Source organism: Perna viridis, chromosome 1, assembly GCF_037379345.1.
Source record: "Perna viridis isolate PV_CMFRI_1.1 ecotype Kerala chromosome 1, ASM3737934v1, whole genome shotgun sequence".
Classification (NCBI taxonomy): domain Eukaryota; kingdom Metazoa; phylum Mollusca; class Bivalvia; order Mytilida; family Mytilidae; genus Perna; species Perna viridis.
The window spans coordinates 38,921,934-38,948,865 of NC_142445.1; the positions used below are offsets into that span (position 1 = coordinate 38,921,934).

Here is a 26,932-nt window from a genome sequence, read left to right on the forward strand (position 1 = left end):
CGGCACCTGCGTATGGTGTTTTTATATCAAACCTTATACGTTATGTCAGACCTTGCCGTAATGACGCAGACTTTCGTATTGCCCAATACTTTTTACAATTAGGCTTCTGGAACAGGATTATGTTGATACAAAACTGAAGTCATCATTTTTTGAGGATCTCGGCGGTTGTTTCTAAAAAAGCAGAAAGCGCTTACCCTACTGGTGCACCTGGTCCATGCTCCTGGTTTTTAGTTGAGTACGAGTTGCTTGTTCAACTTTGTTCTTTTGTAAGTATTATTTTAGTTACTTCATGTTCTTTGTTGTCCTTATCTGTTTTCCATATCTGGTCTTTGTCCCTGGATTACATTCTTTTGATTTCCGCTAGAATCCTGGTTCCCTAGATTACTCTTATAGTCAAGAAGTAAAGAAATGATATCATATCCATGTTTATAAAATTATATGAACCATTCTGTGAGAAAAAATACACCATGTGTGATGCAACTTATTTTTTACGGAACATTTGTTACCAAAATGCATTAATAACAACTTGAAAATAATTCTATTTGATTGACAAAATAACAAGTCGAAGAGTCGAACTGTAGTGCCCACTCTTTAGCCAGAATATTATTAGAATGGAAACAATTTTATCAGCTTCGTTATATTTCTTCAGATCTATATATACTTAAATCTTGTATCAACATAACCCTGTTCCAGAATCCTAATTGTAAGAAATCTAGTGCGATACAAAATGCCTGCGTAGTTACGACAAACACTGGCATAACGTATGAGTTGTGATACAAAAACTCCATACTGAAGGGATGTGCCACAGATGAAAGGAAAGTTGACAATTCTGAATGTTAAGTCATCACGTTTGACAAAAAGTTAACAATGGGCGCCATGGAGCAAGAAACAGATATCACCAAAAGGAGTATATATTCATTGTTCATAATTTTGTCATTGATAAATGGGATTTTTACTTGTCTGAAATTTCTGTTATTCAATGAGAATATTTTTTATTGAATTGACATTATGATTTTGTTTAATTACTTTTCACATAAGAAAAGAATATAAGAAAAAAGTGCGGTATTTGCAATATGAAAACAGAAAAAATCTTTCAAATAAACTGCAAACTGAAAAAGTAATTTGAAGAAAATGGCTCAGTAGAAGTAAATAAAGAAAACGATTCATACTCTATTAGAGTACATTTATACTATACAGAACAAAAGTATGTCTAAATTTTGTACCAGATAGAAAGTTGTATATAAAAAGCCCCTAGTAATATAGTTTTATTTACAGTTAAAAAAAATGATCGTCATATTCATTATTATAAAACTATATGGAGAAATTTATCTGAGAATAATACCATATGTGATGCAGCTTAATTTTATACGGAACATTTGTTACAAAAATGCGTACATTACAACAAGAAAATTCTATTCGATTTACAAAATAACAGATTATAGAGTCGAACTGTACAGATTGCTCTTTAGCCATTTAGAATATTAAGAAAACACTACAATTCTATCAGTTTTACTATTGTATAAAACTCTCATTGGATTCATTTATTTCAATACATATTAATTAGGAGGAAAACAATGCAGTATGATATCTTACAAAAATAATTAATAACTTTTTCGTGTACAACAAAAATATTGTAAAACCAAACATTTGTTAATATTTTGGTTTGAAGACAATTCATATCCTAAACTGTCCAAACCTTTAACTTAAAATCGTGAACTCTGGTAAACAAAAAAAACTTCAAACATCTATGTTTTCTTAATGCTGTATAGAAATGCTTTGTCAGACTTTTTGGCAACCAATAGCTGGTTTGTTGACCTGTCATAGTCTATTCCTGTCGCTGCTTCAAGCCCATCTTGAGACGACAAAAGTACAGTATGCTGAGACCCGTTAGGACTGAGGACGATTACATTGTTAGAATAGTATCCTGCTACATAAACACATCCTTCTTGTCTACTGTGATTTCTTTTGGGCATTTAAGAATATTGTCGTCTGTAAACATCCACTTGAGGTTACCTTGCAAATCACAGCAGCAAATGCCTTCCGATACCCATTCCTTCAAGACTGATTTGGAATTGCTGTTGATAGTGTAGTATAACCCATCACCGAAGATGCTAATGAACGGAGTTCCTGGTATTTTTTGGTCCAATACAGTTCCAACCGATTTATCTTGCAATTTTATCATTTGTATCCCTTCACCTCCTATAACGACCAGTGAAATTACGTCTTCGTTGTGACGTGAATAACTGGTAGGATTTTTAACGTCCGTGGCTACCCTTTGGGGTCTTGTGCGTACGGAAACTCTGTGACATATTCCATAATAGTTAGCATCCATCGCTATCGACTGTGTTGGCTTTTGTTTTTCTAGATCAAACGTGCGAATGCAATGTTTTCCTGCTTTGCTACATGGTATTGCTAAACTGTTGGTAGATGGAATAAATGTGACATCCCATCCATAACATGGTTTCACTGAGATAACGAAATTGTTTGTTCCATCTAGTTTCGATACAAATAAACCTTCACAATCACATGAAAAAAAACGGATGGTCCGTTAGAAAGCAAAACGCAAGAAGTAATCATTTTGCATGGAATAGTGAATGATCCGACCAAACTTAATGAAATGTTGTCTATAGACTTATGTTGCTGAAATTGAACATATTGTCCTTGATTTTCATATTTCGAAATTTTTTGTAGGTATTCAGCGAATACATGTCCAAAAGATTTGGGATCAATTTCAAATGTTTTTATAGTTTTTTTTTTCAGATTAAAAACCAAATGTAATTCTTGTGTAGAGTCATTGTTACACAGTAACTTTAAACAAATGTTCTCATTTTCAATATCTTTGTCCAATTCTGTCGATGCAAGAAGTGCTTGGAACTCAATTGCATATTCTTTGACATTAGAAAGGGTTTTGTGGTAATCTTTAACGGCTTTCTTTATTGCTTTTAATTTCAAAATAAATTCATCCATTTTTTGAAATTCTTTTTCTACTAAATCTTCCAGTTCTTTTGTCAAAGTTGTCAATTGAATTTCATCTAATTGAATATTAATCCTCTCGCTTGTATCCAGAATGAACTTCTCTATAACCCGTTTATCGTATAGGATGAACGATTTATTTGATGTCATTGTTTCAAAAACGTTTGAAACTTTCTTTTCAATTTCTTTTAATGATTCATACATTTTTAAGAACGTATTTGATGTCTTTCAATTTTTGATAATATCGTCGATAGATTCGAGATCTTTACAAGTATTGTGTTTTTCGATCACACATCTGTTACAACAAAAACAGTTATGCACCTTGCAATATATTTTATATGTGACGTTGTGTGCAGTGCATATTTGACTGAATCTGAAAACTTGAGCAGGGAGTTCCTGATATTTTTCGGCTGGTATTGTCTGATGGTCTCGACTTGCCCTTGAAACTCCGTGTCTTTTCCTGCACTCATCACAGAGTCCATCGTCGCACTCAAAGCACCAAACCACAGCCGGTTTTGTTAATTGGAGGGAGTAGCAAATTCCACAGACACAACAACTAGAAGCCATTAAATCAGCATAGAAATGTAAAGTACATCTATATCATAAATAGTAAGAATGACTGATACAATTTTCTTAATTTTTAAAAGGAGATTTATAAATACCCAAATTTTAAAATAAAAGGCATAAATCGAGATTATATCGAAAAACGTAAATGTTATAAAGCGTCTTTACTTCACATTTCTTTTGCTCTTATAGAAAAATAAAAAACAATGGAATTACAGTATTCAATTAATTTAAGTACTTCTCCGTCTTAGAATCGGGCAAAATGTGTATAAGGTATGGAGCATGAACGAAAAAAATAACGCAGATATTTTACTGCATTTAATAGGATTTTTTACCTAACGACATCCAAACGTAACCATCAAAGCGTTTGTAATGTTTGCCCTTTTTTAGATATCGATAGACAAAATTTAATTAAAATGCACTATGGAAAAAAGTTGGGATTTTGTCCGCACTTTTCTTATATAAGCAGTCTAAAATATCCACGTCATACATGCTTTAGAATAAATTTAAATAGCTTTTCAGTTGTTTCTTTTGATATATTAAATATATTTGAGGCGAAAAAGGCCAAATTAGGAACTATGATGTACCACCCATTGCCTGATTCTTTACACTAAATTATAAAACATCTTTGAAAATTCATGCGTGATGCTGATCTATTGGTTTGTTTTAGGTCATTAAGTAATAAACAAACATCATAAAAGAAATTCATCAGTTAAAAAAACCCCAAATATTTACATACCATTGAAAGCAATCGACAAGTACAAATATGATCTAGCCCTTTTGTCAGGCGATGGCTTGTATCAGCATTCTAAGGACTAAATGAACTTTTTTTCCGAACATCATCACTAAAAGGTTATCTATTTTCGTGCTGAATATAATCAACACCTGTATAATACAAATAATAACAACATGCATGACTGGCATGCAAGTCGATAACATTAAACAAAATTTTGGTGTCTTCATGGCCTGTTTTATAAAGTATAATTTATAAAAAAGGACATGTTAAAGGTCATAAGTGTTGGAAATAACGGTTTTTCTTTTTTTCTTTTTTTGGAATTTGGAAAACATATATTTCCGTCCTGTAAAAACCATTCAATGTGAAAATGGTTTATGCTCATAGCCTTCAATATATATATTATTTCCTCGTCGTTTTGATCAATTAACGTTGAGTCGCAATATCAGTGTCCATATATGGCAAAATGTGGTGTATCTTGTTATTTTTGTAATTATTCTTTTGATGTGGATATGCCTAGTAAATTATTAGGTATTTTGGTAATGTTTTATGTAGGATGATGGACATTCATGATAGCAAATATTTCAGATCTTGTTTTCTTGGATGGACAAAATGTTAAAATATGTTATTCATTTGAGCTATGCAAATATCCATACCCAGATTAGGCGAAAATAAATAGTTACATTTTCAGTTTAACTCATTTTCATATGAAAACGTCTTACTATCAGAGTGATATAATTTGTTTTTAATCTTCTAGTAAACTTTTGGTTCTGTGTTAATTTCTATTGCATTATTTTTTGCTTATGATATTGCTTTATGATATCCGGCTCAAGACAAAAGAAAATAATAATAATAATAATTGCGTTTGTTTAAGTTTGACTTTTTTTAATTTAATTTTGTCAATTTCAGTTATGTTTCCACCACTTCCGAATTATGAACTACGTTTACATCATGATACTTGGTTGAAATGAATGATTTCGCCCTAGTGTGAATAGTTTTGACAGGTATCGGGAAGCTTCAACATTAGTACCGGATTATACTTACTTGCAATATGGAGGGTGCTGTTGGTGGAGCAGGACCTGATGTCACTCCCGGTCTTTCGTTTTTATGTGTAATCTTTTTATTCGGTTCGCTACATTGTTTACGTGTATGGAGTTCGTCTCTGTTTCATGTGTTGACGTTTAACCCATGTTTTGTATGTTTACATACATATCTTCCTGGTACTTTCAAAGGTTATTAAAGGGTATTGAAACCATATTTTCAAAGAAAAAAAGAAAAAAAAAGAAAAAAGCTTTTCTTTTCTCTATGAAGTACGAATTACACCTTTTCATGTACATGTAATGTTGAACTCCCACCAATAAACAAGTAAATAGATCAGCAATTGATTTTGTATAGAGGTAGCACTGCTAAGGGTAATCAAGGGAACCAAGGTTATAGCGGTAATCAAAAGAATGTAATCCAGGGACAAAGACTAGACATGGAATACAGACACACGCAACAAAGAAAACAAACTAAATAAAATCATTCATACAAAGTAACAAAAGGAAAATGAGCAACTCGGACTCCACTAAAAACTGGGAGCATGGACCAGGTGCACCGGTAGGGTAGGCGTTTTCTGTTTGTTTTTCTAGCAGCACCCGCCGAGTTGCTCATAAAAAGTCAAGTCCGGGGTAGACAAACGAGGAAAGGAAAACTATGACCCGTTGAACAAATGAGTTTTCATGGTGCAGATGGATACACCATAACGATCCACGAGTTCATGATTAATTCTAAATTAGCTTTAGAAGATTTTTTAGTTATGTCTGCAAGCCTATCCCTTTAATGAACAGTAGAATTCCTAAGAAAAATATTTCAGACCTTGTGTTTGATGTAATGAAACAATGTGGCAAATGATAAACTAGAAGCATTGGGAGTATACCACATTTCAAATGGAGTTTGCATGACCTACCCCCTAAGTAGGTTAGTTTCACCAATTATTTTTTAGTCATTTTCTAAACTTTAAAAAAAAATTCCAAATTCAAATAATATCATTCATTGGTTGTTATGTTTCTTTTAAAAACAAAAGCCATGGAAGTGCTGGTATTTCCTTCAACAGAAAATAATATTTAAAAAAGTGATTCATATGATGTTGAAACATGTTTACAAGTGCTAATTAAAATTAAATGTGATTTGTTTTGTAGTTATAAGGTGATTGATTTTTTATGCATAATTTCTGCTACATATTGGATATGATGTTAATATTTTGGACCTTTTTGTTTTACTATTGCAATAAGTAATTCTGTGAATTATCCATTTCCATGCCATATATCTGTCGAACAAAACTATGTTATTTACTCTTCATAAATTTATATTTCAAATAAATGTAAATGTAAATGTCTCTCATATGGTATCCATCCTTCTTTCATTCTGTAAAAAAAAACATACAACAATATTACCATATTTCATCCAACTATCGTAGTGGCACTAATTATATGTGGATACTTAAAGATTTACTTCAAAACCTAAAATCCCGCAACTTTTCGGGAATTAGTTCTCTCCAAAATTTTGACTTTTCAACTTTTTACACTACGTTTCAACATGATAAATTGTAATCTCGTTTAAAACGACTTACTCGTTAACTTTTGATCAAAATATTATGCTGTTTTGGTGACAAATCCACATTTTGTTTTCTTTTTGCGGAAGGACAAAGTGTGCTACACAGAGAAGCAGGCTTGCGATATGCTTGATTTCCTTATTGATAACATACTTGTCAAATTTGGAGAAGCTATTTTTAATAATAACAAACAAAGAGATAATAACAAATAATGCAATAATGAAAAAAATATAAATGGTTTTCCCCTTATTGCATTATACAAGATTACTGCTGTCACATGTGATAGAAGCAACTTTTTAATTTGTGCAAGATCTGTAAATCTTAATACAGTTTGTGTGTAAGTGTAGGTTATTACAAATAAAAAGCATATTTACACTACTCAGGGACTGTTTTTTTTTAATTTTTAACAAGGTTATGCAAGCATAACTTGGTAAAAAAATAAAAACAGTCCTCATAATTTAATTTCTAATCGATTAATGTCAATACTAAGTTTTGGCCCTTCATGAAAGCCTTATTTAGTTTGGACAAATTTGAATTGCGGACTGCGGACCGATCAATGTTAACGACATCACAGTACCAGTTTAGTTAACGGAAAAGAAAGTATCTTTGGGACGCTTACCCTACAGGTGTACCTGGTCCATGCTCCCAGTTTTAAGTGGAGTCCGAGTTGCTCATTTGCTTTTGTTACTTTGTATGTATGGTTTTAGTTACTTTGTGTTCTTTGTTGTGTATGTCTGTTTTCCATGTCTGGCCTTTGTCCCTGGATTACATTCTTTTTATTACCGCTATAACCTTGGTTCCCTTGATTACTCCTTGACCAGATGAGAAATACAGAATCAAATTAAACAATGTAAATTAATGAATGTTACATGAGTTTAGTTAAATTGTATTGTGTTGGATTGGTGTAATTAAGTCTGCAAATGATTTGGTTAATCTTCATAGGAAATTGGCACTAAAAGCAGGTTCTAACTTATCACTCTACTTCTAGTCTGTTGTTTTATTTCGGATCAATCTACATTTTGTTTTTGTTTAACAAAAAAAAAGTGTATGTGAAAGATGAGTAAAACCATGCTCTTGTGTATTTACTTTAGTGTCTAATAGTCTATACATGTATTTATCTTAAAAAGCATCTTTCCATACACAAAAAAACAATTTGAAGCATTTTGCTCTGGGCTACACAAGTCCACAAGTCAAGGGAAGACTCCTAAGCACCATTCCTCTCTACTAAAAGTGCCTTCGTACAGATGAAGGATCTCTGAAAAAAAGATTAAGGTTAAGAAGAGTATTTAAAATAGCCTCCCTGGGGAATGGCTTGTACAATCACAGAAAAAGTAAAATTAAGCTTGATACAACTCCATTACAGTAAAACAATTTATATCTTCCATTTGTGGTATGAAATGATTTGGCACAATTCAAAAGAGATCCTTTACGTTTTTTTTACACTGTTTGGATATAAGAAAAACTTTCAAAAACAGATTTGGCATAAGGGGTCAATTACAAATTATTTAGAAAATTCACAATAAAATCAACTCAACAAACTCAGGAGACGGATTGATATAAGACTTTAAGACTTTTTTCTGAATTCTGTGATTAATTTGCTATTATTCGTGTCATTCTATTGTTTTGGTTTGATGTTAAAATATGCAAATTACTTAATAAAATATGTTTAAACTATACTCAATTTATAGGTATGATAATTACAAAGTTTTTTATTCAATATGTTGCCCCTTAAGAAGATGTGCAAGAAATGCACAAGATATTTTTGTTGGTTCTTGTCTACTAAAATAAGTTACCAAAATAAGTGCACATGTGATTCTGTAATATCTTTTCATTTGGAGTAAATGAGGATACAATATTAGTTTTCTATACACTTAAGCATTGGGACTCAATGTGCATAACATGGGAAGGAACGCCTTCTTTTACCTAATATTGCGCACAATTGGAAATCCAAATTAAAAATAAAGATGGTGCTGCTTTATGAATGCTCATTGAAACACCTTTTACTTTGATGGATTATATAACTCAAAGAATCATCAAAATCGATAAACAACAGACTATTTCCATTAATTAAAATCAAACCATCTATTTTCTCTCTTTTAAACTGCAAGCATATTATTTAATCAATAAAATGCATTGACCGGTCATTGACTGAATATAACTTTCTGTTGTGACACCAAATACTACACTGATTTTAAGTTACTTCATATTTTTGTGTTTTTAACCTCATCCATACATCAGTTTAATGTTAAGTCTTTGCACTGTTACAGTACACATGCATTTTAACCCATGTTTGATTTTCGCCCTTTATAAGCATCTAATTCTTAAACAGTTCGGGCAATAAACCCAAAAATCAATACGACCTTCCTTTTTGGGGGGTTTAGAGCCTTATTATTAAATTTTATAAATAATGAGCTTTGCCGAACGCAGCATGATACAACCACGGTGGTCAAACTCTGAACGTGGACACAATATTAATTTTTGACACATTTAAGCATATGGACTTACAATTTCTTATGGACACAACAACTGGTTTGGACACAATATAGCACAAAATATAAAATGCAATTAAAACTTTTCGAAATAGAACAAAATGTTTTAATTTCAATTTTTTTTCGGGTGTGGCCCATTTGATCATGAATTCTGATTGACCAATGCAGTTCGGGATTTTCAAGGTATAAAAAAAGACTTTTTTCGAAATCTGACCTAAATCAATTTTCGGGATATGGCCCATGGGTCCCTTATTGCTCGAAAAAAAGTACTTGATATAATAATCTGAGTGACAAATGCAGGCAGGTATTTTCATATGTTCCAATAAAAAATCATTCTCAAATCAAACTAAAAAAAACGTTATTGTCTTGACATCAGCAAAATACATGCTTCTTGGCCCCCTTTTTGCCATTAATTTTGAAAAACTCAAGTCTTACCGCAAAAGTGTGTCCAAGTCTAGAATAATATGAAATTTCTTATGCTGTTACTGGAGTGCCGAAGTTGAATTCTATGACATGCTTTTTTTAGTCCTTGATTCTAAAACGGTTGGGGCTATAACCTCAAAATATATACCAATCTTCTTAATGTGGTTTGAAACCTAGTTATAAAATTTTATGAAGATCAATCAATTAATACACAAGTTGTTCCATGAAAACCAAGTGTCTACAGACGATGACACCGTCGACTACGACAGCGCTATACCAAAACACGACCGCATTTTTTTCGCAGTGATATAAAATGCGGTCAACATACATGAAGTTAAAAAATATCCAATAAGTTCAATATAAATACTATGAAATGCATAATTTATGCTTTGAAATGACCAAGCACGCTTTCTATTAACTTTTTGCAATATTTGAGATGAAATGAGCAAATAACTGCCTGGAATCCCTACAAATAATGAAAAACATACCTTTCTCCTAAGCTGATTCCTAAAATCAGTTTTTTTTCTTTGGCAGCACCTTCTTACTTCACAGTGATAGGCTTTTGTGTTGCCATAAAATCCATCATTCCTCAAATATTGTTTTTCACCTCAAGCTCTGCAAATAGAAAAAAACATGAAGTTGCATATGTGTTCGTGCCAGCCAAACCTCAACTTGTAAATGAAGTTGATATAAAAAAAACATCCAAAATAGCTTACAACATATTCACCACACACCAAATTTGAAATCAATCCATGCATTGGAAACAGATTTCTTTTGAGAAATATAATATCTATCATTCCATATAATGAAAAAAGGCAAAGTCCCTCAAAACAGGAAGTTGGCACCAAACAGCACCCAAAACTGCTTATAACGGTATGGAATTTTGCCAGACACATCATGGACGCAAATAGCTCTGGGGTTATTTATGTGAAATTTATACTTAAGTTTATTATCGAAGCTGTTAAGATACTGCAAACATGTGTGTATGGTAGAGTTGTCAATTCATATTATGAGGGTGAATTGTAAATTTTCGCTTTTTGAGATGTGCATCTTATAAGATGGTGTATCTTTTTATAACATATCTTATGATTTCTAAAATGTTTTTATCTTAAAATAGATGTATTTACAGTTGTGGACGCCATTGGCGAAATAAAACATTTTCCCGTTGTTTTCGTACTGAATTCACCTTCAACGCAACTATTAATGAAGTCTCAAATTACATTGTTTCTTTGACGTCAAAAGTTTATTTGGAGACAAAATGACAAGAGTAAACTCATGTATTGCGGTCTTTTTCGTGTTGCTTTGTGTTTCATATATTATTCGTATCATTTCAAGTAAAATGAACCCGTCTGAACCGATTCCCCTCAACAACCGAAAATCTTGCTGAACCAGACACTTTCCGATGTCTTTTCATATCAGTTTAATTGCATTTGGTCCTGAATTAATTGATTACCACTCTTAAAAGACCAAAGTTTCAGTCGATAGAGATGTCGATTCAGTAAAATTTCTTTGTGAAGATAACATCTCTCAGAAGGTCTAACCTCGCCCATTTTTATTTTCTAAGCCGATTCACTAACGGTTTGTATTAAACGATTCAGGTATAACATGTTTTGAATAAACCTCACTTCCTGTAAAGTTTTGTTTGTTGTTCCTTTTTTTCTTTTGTTAAATAAATTATATTGAAGGAAGGTCTAAGAATCTTTTCCATTAAGATAGGTCTCTTTGTTTTTATAAATATTGGCCAAATATTAATAGATAATTAATATATATCTATATATTTTGTACTAGTAAATGTGTCTCGTATTATGTGATTTCGAAATTAAAGAAGTTACACTTAATAAAATGATAAATACAAACGTTGCATTTTTTGGTATTAAAAAATAAATAAAAGGTTCATGACAAATATGAATATTATACCTTTTTATACTATAATAAATAGTTTTTGTCAATTATTGTAAAAATTTTAAACCATTTTAAATGAATGGTATTTTTTTGTATATAGAATATGTTGAGCTGTTTTCGTTTCATTTTGACAACGACACAAATAAGTCAAAAGTCATAGAAATGAATTGTGTATCTGAAACAATGTTGTTATTTTGATAAAGGACCATCAGTTTATAGATAACCTTTAACTATTTGCTGGTTGGTTGTCTTTCAAAAAGAATTAGGAACAGGATTTGCTAGATACCCTCTTTATTTTTTTATTACGTCCTTCAATGAAAAATGTTCACCATCTGCTTGTTGGAAAACGTTGTTTGGTTACAATTCAAAAAATATTCTAGTTATGTTGTTCAAAGCCCTGTTTACTTTACCTGATAACATAAACATGGATGAAAAACAAATCAAATCTGTGTATACCAACATGCGCTTGGGTACATATATTCAGACTTTATCAATAAAATTGTATAATTCAGGCAAAATGATTACATAATTTTCAACTTAGTAAATATTATTTGTGACAGAGTTCACTAGAAATTCATATGAATTGAGCCTTCATGTGATGATTTCACACAAAGCTCTTTGTATGTTTTTTTTTTTTTTTTCACAGAAAAAAATATGAATACCAGTTATGACTACCAATTAGTTTGCTGCTCTAAAATCCAAAGTGAATTCGAAATCAATTGCTGAAATTTAACCATATAATCGTCGAAATGAACATATTTGAATGCATTTTCTATTTTCATATAAACAGTGATACAGAGTGTTTCAATTATATATTAAAACTTGAGATGATTGATAATGTGATATAATTTTACTGAAAAAATAGCTTTTTGATTGTTTACGAATTATTAGTTATACAACCTTAGACAGTAGGCTTGAGCAAAATTTTATTAGTAAATTTATACCAATACTAGATCTTCAGTTAAGATATATCATTAAGTTAATCATATTTATTGCTTAACTGTGCATTTCGAATTGCTTTTGTTTTTTAAAAACATCTCAGTGGCTTCTCGTTCCGCATCGTCAACTTCTGTTCCGTCAGTGGTAACATCCTTTCAGCACCTGCGTATGAAATCACACATCATACGTTATTCCAGAGTGTGTCGAAACTAGGCGGACTTTTCGCTTACTATGATAATGCTGCTTAACTATATAAGTTACAAATAAATTATGGTCTTCATCATAAATCGTGGATTGTTATGGTGTTATCCATCTGAACTATAAGAACCGATTTGTTCACTGTTTCCCTGTTTCGTCTTACGCGGATGTGCCATTTGATAAGCATATTGGTTGGTTGTTCTAGAGAAACAGAGGATACTTCCCCTACCGATGCAACTAGTCCATGCTCTCAGATTTTGATTTTTTTTTTTGGGGGGGGGATTTCACCTGAAGTAAAACATTTAACCAAATATGGTATTTTTTACACAATTGTTTAGCATTTTATTTATTTTCATAACTTTTAATTGATAAAAGAAGTTCGCAGAATCCTGTATAAAGGGAGAAGTGGCATTTTTTTTAGACTAAACACACATATATATTGGAGTTTTGACATATAAAGCCGTATGGCATCCATCTAAAATACTACGTTTTTCCAAATATGGTATGTCTGGACTAAAATAGCAAATAAGTTGTTTTGATTAATCTGAATTGATAAAAAAAAGTTGTAGGTAATATCCTGCGGAAGTAAAAATGGATATTTAAATTCCGACTAAAACATATAGTATATCAAGAGTTTTGTCATTTACCTTTAGTACTTTATTTACCAAATATGGTATTTTTATATTAAAAATAAGCGCATTTGTTGTTTTGAACACTTTCAATGGAGAAAGAGTGTTCGCAATGTACTGGTTTTGACTTAAATGTGTAACCCTTTCCGTACTAACTTTCCCTCGTATCCAAAAATTTGTAAGTCGAATTTCTGTTTTCAAAATTCTAAAATGTGTAATCCGAAATTTCCATACCCAAAAGCAAAGTCCGGTATTTTTTGTAATCTGTACGATTTTAATGCATGTTTGACATTAGAAAATCATAATATTATCAACACATAAATGGGCAAAAAATTAAAAGCGCATAAGACTCTCGTTTATGAGACTGTCTTTTTCATTCAGGATACAATCGTCTCTTTTCTTTACTGGTACGGACATTGACGCCAGGTACGGAACGGAACTCAACATCTGACACTTTTTTAAACCACATCATATCTTTCAAAACGTTTAAGAATAGTTGTTATGTACAATTCGGACAAGAAAAATGAGAAATAGTCAATTTGGTTTTGTACAATTACTTAAGGTTACATATTTTAGGCCTTTTGTAATAAGAAAACTCACAAAACAAGAAATACTAGAAAAAAATAAACATCAGTTTCTTGATATGAAATAATTAAAACCGAATTTTGCGTAAATCGTTTTCAGACATTTACATTCTGTCATAATGGATATTTAAGCAGAACATAATTTGAGTACGGGTACGGTTTACACATTTTAGTTCCTTCCCAATATACTGTATCTAGTGAAAACTGTCATATTTTTCAGATAAAAAACATAAACATGTATTCGGAATTTTTTAGATATATCAAGCCTTATGGCAAACATTTGAAAATCTTTTAAGGTAGGGCAATTTTGTACCTGAATTTTGAAATATTTTACTGTTCTGTTTTCCTGGCAATGAACTAAAAACAATAGTTCACAAGTTCCCATTGATATGGAAATTTACATTTTCAGACTAAAACCTACATTTTTTTTTTATTTTTAGATATATCAGAAGTTAACTCAAGTAATCTCAAGTACTTCATTCTTATATATCAGCTTACTTTTAATTAAAACTTCACTCTTTCTCCTCCCATATACCTATATCAAAAGTTAAGGACATGTTTATGATTTAACTCTGGGTATTTTATATCACATGAAATTCCCAAAAGGCCTGTTTCAAATATTCGGTTAGTTTTTATTAACAAAGTTCGATTAAAATAATATGACATGGATATATCAGTATGACGATATTTCAATCAAAAAATATTAAAAAGAAAAGGACAACTGCGTAAGAGGTATATTTTACTTAAAATAAATTCGTTTTCAACAAAATATCGGTTAATATATTTCCCATTTTCAGTTGTAAACCAAAGTTTGCATTATGGGTACTGACAATTTTTTGAAAGACAGAGCCATCTTATATTGTACAGGAGGAATTGTGTATTGTCCATCTATGATATCTTTAGACAGGTATAAACAAAATTAAAAAGTCACTGGTCAGCAATGTAAGGAATTTGAATTACAAAGTTGCCAATTTTCAAGTAAAGTATTCTCTGTAAAAGAAATTAAAAAAAGATGCAATTTTATCAGGTTTTTTTATAAACCTGTAGTTACATTAAACTTACTATTTCATTTCAACCATCCGCAGAAGAAGAACACAAGGCAATAAAAAAAATCTAAAAAAGACAACTACTAATAAAAAAGACACATGATCATGGATAATGCTAATATTGGAAGTAATTAATTGTGAAATGAAAATATCAGTTCAAATTTGTTTGAAAACTAATTATAGCATAAAGTGTCATTATATCCAACTCAAGATCAATACAGTCGTGTAAATAAACAACTTCGATTATTGTCTACGGCTTTTTGATATTGTACAAGAAGGCTCTGCCAGACTGATTAGCAACCAACAACTGGTTTGTAGACATATTATAGTCAATTCCAGTCGGTGCTTCAAGCCCATCTCGAGATGACAAAAGAACAGTATGGTGTGACCCATCAGAACTGATGCGGATTACGGTGTTAGAATGATATCCTGCTACATAAACACATCCTTCATTGTCTACTGTGATCCCTTTTGGACTTTTCAAAATATTATTGTCTCTAAACATCCACTTAAAGTTACCTTGTAGATCACAGCAATAAACGCCTTCCGCGATGTATTTCTTCAGGAGAGATTTGAAATCGTTGTTAATGGTGTAGTATATGGAATCACCAAAGGCAGTAATGTATGGAGTTCCTGGTAGTGTTTGAGCCTTAACAGTTCTTACCGTTTGGTCTTGCAAAGTTATCATTTGTATTCCTTCACATCCAATAACGAACAGTGAATTCATGTCATAATTGTAACATATTCCACAATAGTTAGCATCTATTGCTATTCGCTGTGTTAGTTTTTGTTTTTCAAGATCAACCATGCGAATGCAATGTTTTTGTGTTTTGTTGCAAGGTGCTGCTAAGCTGTTGGAAGATGGAACAAATGTGATATCCTGTACGTAATATGGTTTTACTGTGATTGCAAAACCTTTGTTTCCGTCTGGTTTTGCTATAAGAAAACCTTCACAATCATACGAAAAAGCTGCTCCCCTATCAGGAAGCAAAACGCAAGAAGTTATTAATTTGCTTGATATTGTAAATTGTCCAATTAAATCAAATAAAATGTTAACAGACGTATCTGGTCGAATTTGAACATATTGTTTTCCATCAAATAACAAATTGCTCGATATATATTCAGCGGATACGTGTCCAAAACTTTTGATATCATTTTGAAAGTTTTGAAGAGTTTTGTTCAGATGAAAAACCAAATGTAATTCTCTTGCAGCTTCATTACTACATACTAGATTAAAACGATGTTTATCATTTTCGATATCTTTTTCAAATTCTTCGACTGCAAGAAATGTTTGGAACTCAGTTGCATACTCTTTAACATTAGAAAGTCTTTTTTGGTAATCTTTCACGGCCTTTTCCGTTGTTGTTAATTTAATAATGAAATCATCCATCTTTTTATTTTCTTTTTCCTCTAGATCTGCCAGCTCCTTTATCAACATTAATTGAATTTCATCTAATTGAATATTTATTTCCTCTCTTGTATCATGAATTATCTTCTCTATCATTCATTTATCACGTCGGATCGACGCTTTATTTGATAAAACTGTTTCAAAAACTTTTGACATGTTCTTTTCCATTTCGGAGAGTGAGTTTTCCATTTCTATGAACTTATTTGATGTTTTCGCATTTTTTACAATATCGTCGATAGATTCGAGATCTTTACAAGAATTATGTTTTTCGATCACACATCTGTTACAACAAAAACAATCATGTATATTGCAATATATTTTGTATTTGTCATTGTGCACGGTGCATATTTGACTAAATCTGAAAACCTGAGCAGAAAGTTCCTGGTATTTATTCGCCGGTATCGTCTGATGCTTTTGACTTGCTTTGGAAACTCTGTGTCTCTCATTGCAGTCATCACAGAGTCCATCGTCACAATCACAGCACCAAACCACCGCCGGTTTTGTTATTTGGAGGGAGTAACATATTCCACAGACGCAACACTTGAAAGCCATGGAATCAGCCTAGAAAACGGATTAAAATCAACACTCTAAATAATTACAATGGCAGATACAATCTTCTTTAAATACGTACATAGAAGGAAAATATCTAAATTTCTATCGGAAAAGGGTTAATGATACGCATCCTTTATTGAATTGAGGGACTCTAGTTTAGCATGCTGATATAGCACAATATATTATGAGATTTCATCATTTAAATAAAATCATTCAAGAGCCCGTTGAAATTTTTTCTCATAGTACTTAGTAGAAAACATCCATACTTTGTAAAAAAACAATTCCAAACATCTTCTGAAGAAAATGTTATCAAAATGCAGGAATATGTTTTAGACAACATATTTTGTCCCCTGTGGTGGACGTGTTTTTCAACAAACACTCGGCTTTTAAATTGAAACAAATTGTGCTACGTTACTTGTTGACCAATTCCTTTCCTCCTATGAGGCTTACTTTATAGCTGATATAATTCAAAAGAAGAAAGATTGTTTAGCCAGGTTATTTAATTTCCGTTTTTGCTTCATAGAAGACGTATTCTTTTTAAAATATCATAATTTCGCGATAACATGAATCGCATCTACTCACCCAAGCCTGAAATAAAGGATACTACAAACAATATGAAGTCAGCCTCATATCTTTACCTACATGGAAAGATAGATAGTTAAAGAACTATAAACGCCAAATTGAAGTGTAGGCAAAATTACGGCAGGTCCAGGGCGGAGCTCCTCGAAGCTCCGCGGAGATAGCGCTTTAGAGCATAATTTATGCCTCTCCTGGATGTATTTTATCTCCAAAAAAAAATTGGCAAAATTAAGTGCAGGCACAAAAAAGCTTTTTTGCCTAACGGCAGCTACGCGCCTGTACGCGGTGACTTCTCATTCCGTTTTGTCAATTGTCCCCTTTACCTATGGCAACGTGCCTTCAGCACCTGCGTATGAAGTTTTCATATCACAATTCACACGTAATGCCAGAGAAATTTTATGGTCGTCATCATCAACTCGTGGGTCATTATGGTGTATATGCACCATGAGAACCGATTTGTGTCACTGTATCATAGTATTCCTTTTCTCTATTATTACGGAAGACACGACATTTAATGACCAAATTGGAGGGGTTGCTATTCGTTGTTTTTCTTCTTAGGATTTCCCTTAGTATGTACTTTTGGGATATCTGCTATTTCAACTGAAAGATGGGATATTGAGTTTTATATAAAGCTGTTTTAAAAATTCGGTCGTAAACACATATTCACAGAACCAGCTATTGATTTTTTCGGATGAAGATCCGTGCTTTCAAATTTAGCATTTTTCGACTTTTCTTTTTGAATTTTGCTGTGAATTTGAATATCTTATCTGTTAATTTTTTTATTACCTTTTATTATTTTAAGACTCTTACTTGCATGCAACTTAAATTATTCTTTTTCTGTTGATTAATTCCGATCTCATTAGGACGAGTGTTTTCATATGTTTGAAAAGATCCAACCTATGTGTTTCACGAAATTCTGACAAAAAAATTGTTACATCGGTAAAATTGGGTAAATTTATGTATGACGTCAGAAAAAAGGCCGTCATATGTCTGTGACGTTTGTCAAATGTTTATCACTTTTTTTTTATCACGGATGTGGTCTAAATAGCTTTTATGTCCTATTGATTGTTTTAACCACCGAACTTTTTTTGTCACCTTTTCATACTTTTTTATGAGTAATCAAGGGAAGTAAGATTCTAGCGGATATAAAAAAAATGCAATCCAGGGATATAGACCAGGCAAGGAAAATAAACACACACAACAAAAAACATGAGATAACAAAAAAAAAAAAAAAACCATCTAAAAACTGGGAGCATGAAACAGGTGTACCGGTATGGTAAGTGTCCTATGCTGTTCTAGAAACACCCACTGAGTTGCTCATAAAAATACAAATCCAGTGGATTAAACAGGAACAATAAACAATAAACACGAAGAACAAATTTGTTCTTATGATGCAGATCTCTTCATTTGAGAGTGTGGGAAAACTATCAATCGAAACTATTTCCGCCATTTCCGGTAGAATATAATATAGCATCGGATGCAGAAAGGAGAATTACTTTCTAAAACTTTTGTCGGCATTGTTGTCTTACGCGAATCAAAATAGTTATATCCACAAGCTCGTGCTAAAAAGTTTGGTTGGACATCACTAGAGATAAAGAACAATGACTCTTCCAAATTTTTTGGTGCGAAGCGAGGAGCTAAGAAAAAAAAGTTAATATTCAACCAGTTAAACTATAATTTTAAAATCGGATCGGTCAAATTCCGGACATCGCCTAGTGCCTCCGAGGTTTTTTCTTTTGTGTAACTGAGAAGGCTGAGGTGTTCTGATTGGGAGGTATATATGCGCAATTACGTCTACTTCCGATAATAGGCATTGGATGCAATGCGTCTTACAAAGAAAATAAAAATGTTGTTTTGGGCTATGAGGTACGAAAATATCTGTCACGAACAGTGGCAATGTTTTGGCTACATTGGGTCTTTGAAAACTTTAATGTAAAAAGTTTTTTTTATTTTTATATCACACAGTTGCAAAATGCATATATTGCTGTTAATTTTAGAAATTGTGTTGAACCTTCATGTTAGTGTTGCGTGCTTTAAATATTTTTTTTAATCTTTCCCAATTGATTCGCTACGTTAGAGAGTACTAACAATTCTGACTTCGAACATCATAATTATCTGCGCAACAGAATCTTGAATCAGGCGTAAGAGGGAATTCATCTCAAAAGTACTTTTTTCGAATTATTTTTCAGATATCAGCCCTTTGTTGAAAAATATTCAGTTTCTTCTAAAAAAAATGAGTAATTATTCCTTTTGTTAACAATTTTTTGTGCTGAAATGACCAAGGATTTACCGATTATGACACTATTGCATACAAATGCTACTTAAATACCACTAAACATGTAAAACGTAGATTTAACACACCATTTTTAATGCATGAGTGTAACAAGCCATTGTAGTACCAGCTTCTCCGGTGATGTCATATTTATTGTTTGGACTTTACTTGGATTGGAGTAGTCTTTGGTAATTTTGTTGTTACCATTATTTTATAACTGAAATCTTTTCAACACAAAACAAATACCATGCTTTTATTATTTCATGGAAAAGGCTAAATATATACTAATCTGAAGTAGTTACCTATTCAAAGTGCGGGGAATTCGAGCCTCAATGTTCCAGTTTAAATGACTGACAAGGGTTTTGAATATTCAGCTTTTACAATTTTATTATTTTATTCAAATTAATAAGACTTGAACAGATGAGCTTTATTTAAGGTAGATCATACAACTAACACGAAGCATAGTTCTTTTATAGTCATCTTGCATATTATACAGGCATTTATTTTCAATTAACTAACAGTATTTGAACGATGCAAAAAATATTGTATAGTAAAATTGCAAACATTAAATGTAAAAACTTCCTTAATAGGAGATATGGACAAAACAATATTCTAGAGAAAAATTATAGTAATTTTAGTCTTTTTTCAATATTACAATAGTACAAAAAAAGATTTTGGTGAACGATACTTTTCTCTTGGAAATATGAAAGAATGTCAGTGAAGTGTTATTTATATAGATTTTTAAGAAATTCTACCTACCAGTTTGTGAAACTAAAGAAAATTTCTTACTGAATCTATATAAATTTATGCTCATTTGTCTCGGAATGAAGTTCATTGACCTATGTTTTTTACATTAAAATTCTAAAGTATGTTCATTCAATGTTATTAGAAAAAATGTAGAAACCTATATACTAGATATATAAGGTATGACCTACCATAAATGAATCCTTCTGGCAAAACAATAAATACCAATCAACAAATTGAAATATAATCCAATAGTTCAGTCAGGCGATGTATTGAATGGGTATCATAGAAAGACATACAATGAACTGATATTTTTTTCAAGGACACAAACGCTCAATTGTCAATTTCCGTATTGTTGATATACCACTTAAATGATTCACATGACCTAGTCTGAATGGCTGGCATGCAAGTGAAAATAATGTATTTTGATAAAGTATGATTGACATGTCTAACAGATAAGACCTGAATTTAAAAAAGGACAGGTTTAATTGATACAGAGAGGACAACTTAAGCTTAGACGGGTCTGAAACATTCCCAAATATGTTAAAACTGTCCAGCAAATGTTTGGTCGTTCCCTCCATGGAACTCAAACTCATGCCACTGTGACATCTATGGTTGTACTGCCTGCATAAAGTCCAGCTAAGCTATATAAAAAAGTAGCTTTAGCTGGCTGGGTCAATCCATATGCTAAATCTAGGGTTGTAACTTAGTACACGATGTATTGTCAACTTTCCTTTCATTAATGGTAACTTCTCTTCAGCACCTGGAGTTTTCATATCACAACTCATTCGTTATGCCAGAGATTGTCGTAACTAAACAGACTTCTTGTACCACGCTAGACTTCTTACAATTAAGCCTTCTAACTGGGTTTTGTTGCTACAAAACTGATTCTTCAGTAGAGAAGTTTTATTGTTGTCAACATGAACTCTTGGATCGTTACGATGTATTAATCTGCACCATGACAGCCGATTTATTCAACGTGTCATTGTTTGGTTTTTACCTTTTGTCTATCCTGGACTTGACTTTTTATGTGCAACTCGGCGGTTGTTTCTAGAATAGCACAGGATTTTTGCCCTACCGGTGCACCTGGAAACCCTTGATAAAACTTTTACTGAAAGACAAGCAACAAAGTAGATGACAAAGAAACACATAAAACGTATATTATACATGCTCTGTACTTTCATAATGACGAATAATGGTAATTTCTCTCGAAACTCTATATATTGGATATCAATGAAATGTACATACAATGCTAAACATTTCACTATTTTTTATCGAAAACTCTCAAGTTAGACATTTTCCTTTGGAGACACAGGGCAGTTTTTTGTATTGCTTTGTGTACTTCTATACATAATCCCTAAGTTTCGGATAAAATGTCATAAAAAATATTGAGTGGTATTGGTTTCATACTTATATATCGTTACTATGTAAAACCATTTAAGTTCAACTATCGCCCTTTGGAGGCATCGAATGATCATTATTTTTCTTGCATATTTCTTTTTTTTATGCACTGTATTATATTGCCCACTTTACATTGAAGTTGCAGCAGTTGAATGCATATTCACACTTTTTAAGTCGCTAACATCGTTAGCGTCTTCTTGCACTCGTAATTTCGGTTCTTAATATTATTAATATAATTCGCATTAATTTGTAGTTATATGCCACATAATCTTGCAGATCTTCACCGTGTGCACCGCCACAGCGTCATAGTTCTAGCTTCATACGAGATAAAAATGTACATTTTCAATATCATACACGTGTGTTCTACGTATGTTTCTTGCTTGTATTAGAACGGGAAGTTTACATTATAAGATAAAATGATCAGTTAGCATTAAATTTATGTAATATTACCCAGTTTCCGATTCAAAAACAGGCGTACGTTACAATTGATTATATAAAAGTCATATATATTATCAGGACACCGATATATATCATAACAGTTACGAACGATTTTAGCGGAAGTCACCCGATTTTAGAGTATACCGCTTTTGGATGTTTAAAGGAAGTCAAAATCAGTGACAGTTAATATTTGACGATTAGCGACTTTGAAGACTTCAGTCATTGATTTATGGTTAGCTTTGCTACATATAATTTATCAAAAAATGTTTTAATTGACACCGGTATATGTTGGTTTGTGTTTAAAGTAAGTCGAAATAGAATTCATAAGTGTTAGTTCATTCATAGTTTGTTAATTTTGTATATAAGGACTTTACCATGTTCATTCGCTACCAAAAGATGGTTTGTAGGTAGATTGTAGTCAACTCGATGATTCATTCCATTGTTATAATTTATAAATAATTCATGTCCGGAAACATAAGGTTACATAACAACAACAGTATCTGAAGAATAGTTATCTGCTTACACAATTCATTCATGGTCAACGGTAATTTTTTTTATGTCATAGCCATTCGTCTCGAAATATGTATTCATGTTTCCTTGGATATGAATGAAGAAATGACCACTCGACGTTTGAATTGAAATGTTTGAAAAAACAAACGATTTTTGAATTCTGGACACGGCTTCAGCAAACGTAAGGACCCTTAAAATGGTATAGTACAGATTTTCACCAAACATGTCAATGAATGGATTATCAAAATTTGTAGATTAAGCACACTTTAATAGAATAGTCCATTTAGCTCATACTTTGTCCCGTGTTTCATATAAGGTAGAATAAATTTCCACCTTTGTAAGTAATCTCTTTTTATGACTCATAAATATGTAAAGATTGTGTTATTTATTTTTTGTTACTTAGATCAATTATTGTGATGTATCGACGTCCCCACTTACTATACAAATCGCTAATTCATTCATAAATGACAAGAAAGCAATGTCATCAGTAAGAAATGGATTTGACTGAAAATATCGAAATCTGTCTTACCGTCCGTTTTTGACACTAGTTTTCTTTTGAAATCATCTGCACGCTAATCTTCCAACAGAAATGTAGATGCAGTTATACAATGGTTACTATCAAATGATTGATCCAAATTTAATCAAAATTTATCATTTAATGTTTCCTAAATGAAAAAAGAAAATTTAGTGTGTCCTACTTGTATAATGCACAATTTTACTTAAAATACCAATAAAAATTCACAAGGCTATCTTTCCCTAATGTTGACGTCTTTAATACAAAATTTTAAGAACGACACGAATGTCACGATTTTTCATTTATTGAAAGTATATTGGGGTCTATTCCATTTTACGTATCTTATATGTTATATTTCATGAAAAAAAGAAGACCTCTCCCGTTTCTCAGTTGATTAACTTTCGATTTATGTATAATTTAGGCGTATACCCTCTATCCCCATTATTTTTTTAGCCGTCTGAAGTACTATGGCTTTTGAAAGTTGTATTTGAATTGCCATGCCAGACTGGCCAGCAACCATCCACTGGTTTGTAGAACTATCAATTTCAGTTCGTGCTTCAAGCCCATTCCGAGATGATAAAAGTACAACATGCTGAGATCTGTAAGGATTGTGGACATTTTTAGAATGGTTTCCTGCTACATAAACACGTCCTTCATCGTCTGTTGTGATTTATTTTTTACTTTTACAGATTCTTATTATTTGTAAATATCCTCTAAATTTTTAATGCATTTTCAGGAAAGACTTTGAATCGCTGTTGATCGTGAAGTATACTGAATAACCAAAGGCACTAATAAACAGTATTTCTGGTATTGCCTGCGCAATCACAGTTCTTATAGTTTTTTCTTGCCAAGTAATTAATTTCATTCCTGTAACTTATTTCACAAATGTAAGCGTGAATTATTATTAACTTGGCTCATGAAATCGGAGGGTCCACAGTGCACCCCAAGACTTCAAATGCATGATTTTCAGATACATTTATACCTCCCATTACCGTATCAATTTGTCCCAAAAAGAATATTCTCGGATTGTTATTCACTGCAAGCCTATATTTGTAACCCACTGGTACAAAAAGCCAAGATTTTTGTGACTATATTGTTCGAAGTTTTTTTCATGTATAAAGAAACTGAATATATATATAATTTATATATTTATTGTATTAATATATAAATAACTATCAATTTGATCCGATGGAGCAGTGTAGCGAATAGAGTCGTCACATTCTGTCATTTAGAGCCATAGATTAATCCTACGAGGTGGAATGACCCGCCCAGCGAAAGCTATATTATATATATATATCATCATTTAGCCCAATGTGTCGGCTTTTTAATGGTACCGACAAACTACAGTAACACTGATGATTTTGAAGTTTACTGGAAAAAAATGTACCCGTACCCCACCAAAAAAATCGCGTCAATTGACATATTTTTCAATGTTAAACCCATAGACTATTTATGCTTCAGTAAAAATGGCTTATATCGTAATTGCTGTTTATTTAAGTCCCTGACCTCTACTGAAATGGCTAGAATCATATCATTTTCTTGATTGCTATCTAAGTTAAGGCAGTGAAACATATTTGGTTCATTTAAACCTTTTCTACATTATTTTCCCGAAGTCAGAGGATTGTATTTATAAGCTTCTTTTGTGGATAACTGTATTCAAACGCATATCCAAATCTGGAAGTGGCGCAGGTAAATCTGATCCCGTGGAATTTTTTCCCAACTATCTCTCATTGGTTTCCGGGTCGCCATATCATTTTGTGCCATTATTACAACCTCAATAGCCCAATCAAGAATCAAATGCCGATTTCACGAAAGTTTATTTATTTGACTGATATCCTGTAACATTGAAGGCGGTAAAAATAATAGAAAAAACTGGAGAGCAAAAGTACAAATGTGACAATTTTGGATACTGGGAATTTGCATTGCGTATAATTTCTCGTTCTTTGAATACTAGTATTTATTTACGTTTACTTTCAGACCTTATAAATTGTCAGCATTGACAGTATCCATTTAAAACAAAAACACAATGTATTTCGTAACTGATGTTGTTAAACTTTGTTCGTTGAAATGCTCGGTATTTGATTATAATGGAAAATATTTTATACAATAAAGCAAATATACAATATAAAGCATCAACCCTACAGATAAATGAAAAATAAGATAGGTATCGCCTATCCTTCTATATCATTGTATACAGAGCAATATAAGCAAAACAAATCAAAACCAAACCAAAAAAGGGTTCAGATCGAGCTTAAATTGCTTTAATCGAAGGACAATACGTGTTTAGTACTACATTTTATCAAATCAAAAATGTGTTTATGCAAAAAAGAACGAACAGTTAAAACTTCGAAATGAATGTGATTTTATATCATATTATAATAGCACGTGGGCTGAGATAACCCTCATGCACCCACTTATCAACCAAAATATGATTTTCATGCACCCCCTTATATTTACGAATCTTTTTGTCGTCATAATATAAACTGAAGCGTTTTTATTTTTGATACCCTATTGAAGCGAAAATCCATTTTTTAACGTTTTTCTTACGCTAATTTCTCATAAACGAAGTAAACTGACATATATATGTATTTTAAAGTAGCCCAATGACTCAGCTTTACAATGATACGAAGAAAATTACGGTAACATTCATGGGGTAAAATGAAAAAAAAATTCCTACGCCACCGAAAAATCGCTTAACTTGACATATTTTTCAATGTCAAAACCCTGGAGTATTTATGTTTCAGTAAAAAAAATACTTACTTGGAGTTTTCTGATTCGTATTATCAGAATCAATACTTCTCGGGCCATTTTGATGAATTTTTGCCATTTTCGTATTCAGAATTTATAAAAAAAAAAAAAAAAAAAAAAAGCAAAAACATGGAATTTTCTATTTTTCAGTAAAAAGTAACATAAATTCGACTCTACAAGTTATTGCTAAACTAAAACATCTCAACTTTGGTTTCATTCGATGATTTAATTTCCTACTTAATTACCCACGAAAAACTAATTTTCAAGAACAAAAATTCCGAAAATGTTTAAATATTACCCCTTCCCTCTAGAAAACTTTTCTCAGTATCAAACAAAATTCTCATTCACAGCATACTTACAATGTAGAAGTCATATTTTAGGCATTCATTATTAAGATAATGATGTACGCAACAAAACTGATAAATTCTAACGCTTAGATTTTCTTCTTGTGGTGACAATTACTATAAAATCAAAGAATTTCTTCTATACCACCAGTTTTTGTCAGAATATCGTAGTTTACATAAGCTTTTGTGTGATACAGTACATTAAAATAATGTCTTAGCTTCTAAATGAGCCCAAAGAATAAAGATTTGAATTTTTTCAAGTCAAAATAGGTTAGAAATTGCCACCCCTACCCATGAAAAACAAATACCTAAACATGAACTTAAATGGTATTTATTGACATATAAACGG

At 31.9% G+C, this 26,932-nt stretch overlaps 1 protein-coding gene, 1 long non-coding RNA gene and 2 pseudogenes across 2 annotated transcripts; all 4 read right to left on the minus strand.

The window, feature by feature from the left end:
• Positions 1 to 1,334: 1,334 nt before the first annotated feature.
• On the minus strand, positions 1,335 to 2,405 carry LOC148628686 (uncharacterized; annotated as a pseudogene).
• An 88-nt stretch (positions 2,406 to 2,493) lies between these two features.
• Positions 2,494 to 3,543, minus strand: LOC148628687 (uncharacterized; annotated as a pseudogene).
• A 2,878-nt stretch (positions 3,544 to 6,421) lies between these two features.
• On the minus strand, positions 6,422 to 20,923 carry LOC148628688 (uncharacterized). Its single transcript, XR_015924175.1, has 3 exons — positions 20,820 to 20,923; positions 8,004 to 8,118; positions 6,422 to 6,676 (listed from the first exon to the last, which is right to left on the minus strand). It is a non-coding gene; the product is annotated as an uncharacterized LOC148628688 (long non-coding RNA).
• LOC148628689 (uncharacterized) lies at positions 14,786 to 16,710 on the minus strand. Its single transcript, XM_088592524.1, has one exon. The coding sequence runs from the start codon at positions 16,575 to 16,577 to the stop codon at positions 15,324 to 15,326; it is 1,254 nt and encodes a 417-aa protein (XP_088448650.1). The 5' UTR covers positions 16,578 to 16,710; the 3' UTR covers positions 14,786 to 15,323.
• Positions 20,924 to 26,932: the final 6,009 nt, after the last annotated feature.

Excerpts from the sequence above, each read along its gene's own strand:
- LOC148628689 (XM_088592524.1), bottom strand. The coding sequence starts at position 16,577 with ATGATAGAGAAGATAATTCATGATACAAGAGAGGAAATAAATATTCAA.